This window comes from Neodiprion pinetum, chromosome 2 (assembly GCF_021155775.2).
Source record: "Neodiprion pinetum isolate iyNeoPine1 chromosome 2, iyNeoPine1.2, whole genome shotgun sequence".
Taxonomy (NCBI): domain Eukaryota; kingdom Metazoa; phylum Arthropoda; class Insecta; order Hymenoptera; family Diprionidae; genus Neodiprion; species Neodiprion pinetum.
In genome coordinates, this window is record NC_060233.1 from 15,341,695 (window position 1) to 15,350,666 (window position 8,972).

At 37.6% G+C, this 8,972-nt stretch overlaps 1 protein-coding gene across 2 annotated transcripts; it reads left to right on the forward strand.

Annotated features, from left to right (window-relative positions):
* The first annotated feature begins 513 nt into the window (after positions 1-513).
* On the forward strand, positions 514-8,884 carry LOC124212987 (galectin-6). 2 transcript variants are annotated; one of them, XM_046613730.2, is made up of 8 exons: positions 514-904; positions 986-1,191; positions 5,180-5,265; positions 6,955-7,168; positions 7,414-7,611; positions 7,682-7,770; positions 8,081-8,275; positions 8,359-8,884. In XM_046613730.2, exons 2-8 carry the CDS (start codon positions 1,096-1,098, stop codon positions 8,507-8,509), a joined length of 1,029 nt encoding a protein of 342 aa, XP_046469686.1. In that variant the 5' UTR covers positions 514-904; positions 986-1,095; the 3' UTR covers positions 8,510-8,884. The 2 variants fall into 2 exon arrangements, with proteins under 2 accessions (XP_046469686.1, XP_046469685.1); XM_046613729.2 differs by lacking the exons at positions 514-904; positions 986-1,191 and adding an exon at positions 1,201-1,333.
* The last annotated feature ends 88 nt before the right edge of the window (positions 8,885-8,972 follow it).

Sequence of the window (8,972 nt, forward strand, 5' to 3'; positions counted from 1 at the left end):
GAAAACTGAACAGGTTGATTACACGTATTTGCTCTCAATAGATAGTTGCGCAAAAGCTCGTTGATAAGGCTTATTAATAACCGTACTGAAATTATTTTATGATAAATCACGTAACGTTATGACCAAAATTCAGATGTATTTTATCCTGCAATTTAACATGTGAATACAACTTAATACATAACAAATGACAAACCGAAACTTATGAAACGTCATATAAATTTTCATGTATTGCATTTTATAATCTATACTTGATGATGTATTACGTGATTTGTTATGTATGAATTCGTATTCACATGTTAAATTACATGGTAAAATACATCCGAATGTCGGTCATAGCGTTATGTGATTTATCATCGAATAATTTTCAATGGGGAAAATAAACTGCGTCTTGTATTTGGGATTTGAAATTTGGTACGCTACGTAACTTCCCTTGCATAAAACCTCGTGTCGATAGAAGTCCGGACAGTTGTAAGGCAAAAGCAGAATTAGTGCAACACTATCCGTGCTCAGATGAAACGCGATACGTGATCGAGATTCGAGAACACACCTTTCCAACCTAAGCAAGTCATGAATCGTTGGTACAATCAATCAACTACGTATCGACGTTGACTGAGGATATATTCATATCTTCATTAAACGATATCGATAGCAGAAGCATAATCGTTGCTCCCACGTTAGCTGAGGGTGTGATTCCGAAGTTCGGAAAACCCTGTTTATTTACGTCTCATTGTTAGCCGTTGAAACATTGCACTCCTCGCGCAGAAAGTGAGAATCATTCGATCACCGCGAGTTTTGATCGCGCCAACCGTGTAGTGTTCTGTACACTTCGTGACAAGTTATCCAGAATGCAACATTCGCTTTATTGTTACTGGAGTTCCTTCGACTTTCAAACATAATTCGAATGGTCAGCCTACTGACACTAACAATTCGTATTCTCAAAGTGCGCCGTCTGCTCAGTCTAGCCTAATAAATATTTATACTGCAGCACCAAACACAGCCGCAGAAGATATCGGCAATATCAGTGTGACATTGTGTAGAGGCGGCGTAGCGACGTGGGTGTTTTCTGCGAGGTATATTATATCGTGCAAATCGGTGATGCTGCCGTCGCATGTAGAATGCTTCAACGCCCGATTGGGGAAGGCGAAAGCTTTCGAGAGGTTCGAGCTGTTCGACAGAGATGCCGTCACGCTAGTAAGTAAATTGCACTGATCGACGCGGCTCTGTTCTTTGGTTAAGTATTTGCGCGATGTGCCGGTTGTTCAAATGCTGTTTTCCTGGAGTTTATCCACGAGAACTGATCACCGAACGTTCCGATCAGGTCGAGCAGACTCGGGTAAGTTCGTGAAAGTGTCACAACATATTCCGAATCTTCTTGAACTGCTGTCAAGACTCATTCGAGCACGCTTCGTGACACTGGTGCAAATAAAATATATCTTTAATATGGGGCATTCCACGCCAATTCGACCTAGGTTTTACCCCTTGGACCTCTTAGATCCGGCCCGCGATTTTTTCTATGCTTGTTCTCACTTTGAAAGGTATTCAGTTTTTTTTTTGATTTTTTTTACACAATTTGAATTTTCTACAAATTTTAGAAACTATTTTGTCGACCGACCAAAATTAAAAATTTGAAAAAATTATGATAAATCCTGCGTCAGATATCATAATTTTCTAGCTTGGACCCGGAGTGGACCGATTTTCCCTTCTTACTGTTACCAAACTTTTACTGGAAAGTAACGTCAAAAAAATTTTGCTGAAACATTTTCGTATATCACACCGGATTTTTTAAAATATTTAGATCTTTCGCGAAAGATATTTTCTCTTCTTTATTTTACTAATGAAAAAAAAATTACAAATAATAAAACGGTTCCGAAAAATCTGAAAATTTTTTCAAAAATCCCATGTGACATATAAAAATGTTTCAGCAACTATCCGTAGTAAAATGACTTTTGCTTCTAATTTTTTTGACGTCTTTTCTGGAAAAAGCTTGAAAACAGTAAGAAGGGAAAATCGGCCCACGTTTAAAAATTTTTATATCTGACGAAGGATTTTTCAGAATTTTTTCAAATTTTTAATTTTGGTCGGTCGATAAAATCGTTTCTAAAAATTGCAGAAAATTGAAATTAAGTTGAAAAAAACCAGAGGACCCTTCAAAGTGAGAACAATCGTAGAAAAAATCGCGTGCCAAATCTGAGAGGTCAAGGGTAAAACCCAGGTCGAATTGGCGTGGAATGCCCTATATATAATTGTTCTGTTGGTTTGTTGTGATCGTGTAACTTCTGTACGACTTGTCCGATTGAAGTCATATTCGTACAATATATATGTATTCTCCGGACGATGATTCATAATTACGCTAAGATCCGATAAGTGGCAATTGTTAACACATTATTGCGCACCTACCGGAAAGAGCAAGACAACGTCTACCGGGCCTACTAGTATTTCTACAGAATACTCAGTTTTACTCTGTTTAGAATTTAGAAGCTTAACCATTGGTTAAGTCAAAATGTTAACACGAGATCAGGTCACCTATAAACATGTACTATCAAATTATCCTGCCGCTTTAAGATATGGTTAGCATTAATTTGCTTTAATTTATGCTATACCGTTTCGAATTGGTAAAGTGTGTTCGTTGAAAATACGCAGTTAGAAGCATGAATCATGGTATCGCTCCCAAAATAGTTATTTACAAAAAATCAAAGAGTGGTGTTACCCGATGCTCATATCAGATCACAGGTGACATATGTTATTATAATAAAATTGTAAATATTATAGTTTATCATTCAGATAACCAGTGCTTTTTTTTTCATAGTTCAAGACTCGTGTTAAATTCCAGTACTATGCTTTTTTTTGTCAATGTAATTCCTTGATATATACGGTCCTGGTGTAACTTTATAATAACGAACGTTGGTAACCGCGCGTCGAATGTCTTGCGACAAAACAATGTTGTGATCAAAATCCGGAGCAACCGATTTAATATGATTTGCACAAAATTGTCAAGTTTTGCTAGCTTGTAGAAGATTTGAAAAAATGCTTGAATCTTCTCCAGTTGAATTTTTCCACTGAGCCTTAGATGTACATGAATTTCTGTAAGTGTTTCCGTATTCACATTATCCTTCTGCAATGTTTGAATTCGTCACAGGCAGAGAGGCAATTTTTATATTTTTATCTCATCGCCATCCGATCCTCATTTATCGTGACATTCGCACTTGTGCAATATGCAAAACACGTGGGTATAATTGAAAGTTACACGCCGTGTAATTGAAAGTTAAAATCACCGGTGTTTGATGATTTGTAAGTGACCATTCGTTTTGCATCTCAATAGTAATTCTATTGCTGGTAAAAATACAGCGCACAGTATTCAGAAATTATACGTCTCCGCTTGTCAGTTAACGTTGCTGAAAAAACAATAATTATGTTCATTTCAATGAGTCAATAGTGGGCGCATATCGTCACATTGTATGAGAGAATACTATTATTCTTATTATATACATGTTGAATTGACGGTGTCGTCGGACGCAACGCACGCAACTATTCCTGGATCAATAAAAGTCACTACTTACGATATTTAACACACTTCGTGAACAAAAAGGCTTCTCTGCGCACCTCCGAGTTCGAAACTCGATAGCTTGGTCGGATATTGAATACCATTGAAAGATTTTGTTGCATGCAAGAAGAAAAATATGCGGATCAATGATTTTCAGAAACAGTGTGGATCCGCAGTGGAGTGTGTGAAAAAACTATCGAGGATGACCTGGAGGAGCGCACAGCTCCAAAAAACTGATCCAGAAATGCACCCCTACGCTCGGATGCGAATAGTTTCGTTAAACGGGCTCGGGGTCAATGACCGCGGGCGAGCTTTCGACCTTGACTCTCCTTTATGTACGGATCCTTACCAATCCTTATGAATTATCCCGAAACCCGGTTGCTGCCACTCGGTATAATCTATGCATCCAGAAAATCAAGTCCTGCAGTTACGCAACAGTCATTAGATGTCAAGACTGGGTTATTTCACTCATCCGTATTGCTACAATGTTATTCTATGTATCGTAATCGCAGGTACAATTTTGCAGAAATAATTCAATTAGCTGCAATTTTGTAATCGATTCAGCAAGTATATATATGGGGCATTTCATGACATCTCAATCAAGATTCAACACATTGGCTTTATAATTTTTTCTATGAAAGTACACGTTAAAAAACGCCCTCGCCATTTTTTTCCAGAATTTTTCGATCCAGCGTATCTGAAATATGATTTCAAAAGTTGAAAAAAACCCACTTTCTAAAATTTGAAAAAAAAGTCAAAGAAATCTTATAACAAATAACAAAATTTTTGACACCTGTTAGAAGATGGAGATTACATAACTTCAAAAGATAAGTAAGAAAAATGATTTAAAAAAAATTAAAATTATTATTGGATTGCATGTTTGATGTAAGAATGCACATAAAAGCTCATTATAATATGGGCCGAAAAATTTCTAATCAGAGAGATATTATAATGAGCTTCTATAGTCACTCTTATGTCAAACATGCAATCCAATTATAATACATTTGTTTGAAAATTTTTTTCTTATTTACTTTTTGAAGTCATAAAAACTCCGTATTCTAATAGTTGTAAAAATATTTGTTATATTTTATAAGATTTTTCTAAATTTTTACTGATTTTAGAAAGTGATTTTTTTCCCAAGTTTTTAAATAATACTTCAGATACGCCGAGTCGAAAAATTTTGAAAAAATTGCGATCGCGTTTTTTGTCATGTGCTTCCATAGGAAAAATTATAAAAGCAATCTGAGATATCGACGTAGAATCTTGATCGAGATGTCATGGAATGCCCCATATGAAAAAGCAGACGTCAAAATGTTGTGTAAAATTTGTCTAGCCTTTGCAAAGTTTTGTCGCTGTCAACGATCAGCAATATTTGAAACTTTACAGAGTTACGCTGCTGTAATGTTTCTACATATTTTAAACTTGTAAAGTTACATCGCTGGAATATTGAGATGTTTAAAACTTTAAAGAATTACGTTGCTACAATGTTTTCACAGTATTGCGGGATTATTCGGCGTGGACTAAACGGCTTATGTTTTGCTAATATGATCTCATATTTTGAACGTACCGTAACATTTTTCGCGTCATTGCATCCACTATCTTATAACTCAATTTCATTTCATTCCTTTTATGCTTCAGTCTCCCTCGTCTTCTGGACAGGAAATTCGTTTGAGTCCTGGCACTGCCGTAATCGTCACTGGATACGTACCCTTCAATGCGATTAGGTGAGTAGTGGGTTTAAAATTTGCGAACCCCTTATCGTAAATTCGCAGCGAGTAACGACCACTACTAAAATTAGGAGTTGCACTTTAGACTTTGATAGATCGCATTGATTCATTGTGATTATTTCGCTCACCTTGTTCCAGACTATCCTAAGATAGTCATCGAATCAAATCCATTTACGAATCTATATATACATTGAGTTACGAAATCGATTATGCAGCAAAACTTCCCAATAGCGGACACCTTCGGGACCAGAAATCATGTCCGCTATTGAAAAATGTCCGTTATACACAAAATGGCTCATTATTTATTGCACACATATGCCGTATTCTATTTCGGATAAAACAACAAGGAACGGTTTCGTTAGAGTACATATCGATGGCTCCCATGGAAACAGATGTATTGACGGGCCAGATAGAACGGGTGTATCTCAAAAGATGCTACAAGTTGTGTATAGAGCTCTGTATACACTTGCTGTAGCATCTTTTGAGATACGTTGGTTCTATTTGCCCGGCGAAATACGTCTGTTTTCATAGGACCCATCGATTATATGTAGCAGGCTCCAGCGTACGCGACGACATATCACAGCCAAGAGTTCGGAAAGCAATGAACAAACTGAGATTTTTTCAAACGTGTCCGCTATTAACAATCGGAAGTTTTTTCGCGGAAAAATGGTTATTGGGAGGTATATTTTTCATTAGAACCAATGCTTTTCTGCCGGGGACTTCTAACTCTTCAGGAAGTTCCACTTTGCCAAAAATGAATATATCTCTGAAACGATGCTACGTCGCGGGTTGTTTCTTTGGGATTTAATGATTTCTGACTACTGGATCTAAGAAAGTTATGAAAATCATCGAAATCTAGAAAAAATTACTTTTTTGTTTGTAAGTGTCACTTATTTTGACTATTGTCCAGGCCTACACACCACTGGCGCGACTTAGGCGATGATAGCTCCATTCTGTATTCAATGCCAACACAGATGTGCAAAAATAATTGAGTTTCATCTAAGAAATGCACTGCGAAAGAGCGTGCGTCAATTAACGTCGGTAACATTGTCATGCCAGTCTTCGAGACTCGTTAATTCTATAAGATCATGCGTCAATTGCCATAAATTACAGGTTCTTCTTTAGCCCTGCGATTATTGCATGAAACTTATCTATTTTGAGATATCCGTGTTCGGCATTGAATATATGTATAATGAGTCTATCATCGCCTGAATCGCACCAATGATGCGTAAGCTTGGAGAATAGGCAAAATAAGTGACACGTACGTACGAAAAAGTCAAATTTTCTATATTTCGATGATTTCCATGACTTAGTTTGATCCTAATACTGACAAATCATTGAATCTCAAAGGCACAATCTGCTCCATAGCATCGTTTCGGAGGTATATTCATTTCTTGTCAAAATCGACAGGAACTTTCTCTTAAGAGACGTTTCACTCTGTCATTTTCATCGAATGCTGCGACTGAGCTCAATCACTCCTACGCTCGCTTCTATGAAATTATTAAACAACTGACGAATTAAAACGTAAGATAGCTGCAACAATCTAAATCTGATAGGCAGATGCAATGGCCCGGCTGAAAATACCAGCTTTTAGTGAAATTTTTTTTTTCGTTAAATGGTAAAGCAAAGGGAATAAAATGAAATCAAGTTCGTTCAAGTTAATATTGGGATTTTTTCTGGTGATAGATTTTCGGTGAATCTATCGTGCAATTCATCTGCGGATAATGTGGCTCTACATTTCAATCCACGATTGCAGAGGGGCTACGTAGTCAGGAACTCAAAGCTGCGAAATCAGTGGCAAGAAGAAGAAAGATGTTCGTCTTCCGGTCGGAGCGGATTTCTGTTTCACCGAGATACTTACTTTCACCTAATGATATTTTGCACCCCGAACGAATACCAGGTACGAATTTTTTTATTGCGCGACATATTTGGCTGAGATCCAAAATGTCGGCCGACATCATCTCATATTTAGTTCAGATTCAATTTTAAAGGCTTTGTTCCTTACCCCGTTCCAACATTAATCAATTCGATGTGAGATAATGGAAGCATGACAGTCTGCACGAGGTTTTCGGAACCTTGATTATGCGTTAAATGAACCGAAAACTCTCTTCAACGTCATATTGCCATTCCCCTGTATTTCCGCAGATAGCCGTTGACGGTGAGCATTTTTGCTCGTTCGCATATCGAATCCCCTTAGCTGCTGTGACGGAACTTCAGGTTCAGGGAGATGTCGAAGATGTCAGAACCAGGGTAACGACCTTCAAAGAATACCCAGACTATAAAAATTACCCGCCGAAATACAACCTTGAAGTTTTTACTGACAAACCGTTGAATAACAAATTGGTGAGCCAATCATATTGAACGCTTTAAAGAAGTCACAAACGAGCTAATTCTCGTGTGTCGTGGTCTTCAGGATATTCCGGTCACCGTTTCCATTCCGGAAGGCATCAGAGTCGGGACTCGCATATCCGTCAAGGGGCGACTAAAGCTGCTTCCCCACTCGTAAGTAAGACTTGAGGTCTCATATTCAGTGAATTCCATATTTCTAACTCCCACTTTTCCGTATAAGAAGTTGTTATAATTACTCCGAACATGGAAAATTGAATTACTTTAATTCAATGATTTTGGTCCCAATCGTCGCGGCGCTTCGTAATCTAAAACTAGTGCGATTTGGAGTTGGAATAAAACGTGGAAAAAAAACGATCGCTTTGTTCAATAATGTTTTCTTAGCTTCAAAAGCATCCGAGCGGAAAATTTATAGGTTGGCACGTCAAAATCAGTCAGACTAACCACTCATCTTCTTTCTCGACAGATTTTACCTCAATTTGCAAAAAGGGCGAACGATATATCCTCATCCGGAAATCGGGCTTCACTTGAACCCGCGGTTTCTCTTCGGTAGCGCGGAGCCATGCGTTGTTATGAATTGTTGGCAGAACGGAAGCTGGGAACACGAAGAACGACACGAAGGCGTTCTGTCTTGGGGACCAGGTCGAGAATTCGTGTTAACGTAAGAATTCTGTTTCGAATTATCAATCTGTAAGTTGTTTCCAGTTTCCTTATCGCTGATTTCTTGTACGATCTTTTATACAGCTTGGTCTGCGAGTACGAAGCTTATACTATATGGTTGGGGAGCAAGATGATCGGCGAATTCATACATAGAGTTTCCCTCGAGAGTATCGACACCATCAAGATCTGCGGTGACGTCGTCATATACGAACTCTGCGTCACGCACGCGCCCTAGAGTCTATCGCATGGTAGATTAGATACAACGATTCCTTTTGCCAAAGAAGCTTTACCTATTAATTAAGAGAGCAAGTCCATTAATCAAACTTTTTAACCATCCGGCATTTTGACTCTGCGTATTTACATATATATAGGTTCGTTTTCACGTACCTTCGACGGGCTCATTTAAATAGATTTTGCTCCGTTTAAAACACTCGAATTCATTCCATCATATCTAACTCAGAATGGTTAGATTATAAGAAGAAACTCAAACCGAAAATATTCATGAAAGTGACAATTGAGGTAATCTATTTAGTAACGTGAAAAAAAAAAAAAAAACAAACGAGCTGACAATACACAAGATAGAAGTATAATTCTTCACCGACCGTTCAAAGAGTAGATAATTATTTTATTTTCTTTTTCTTGTTTTTTCTTTTTTAATTCATGTCAAGTTGATACAAGTTTCTAATCTCCATAATTGG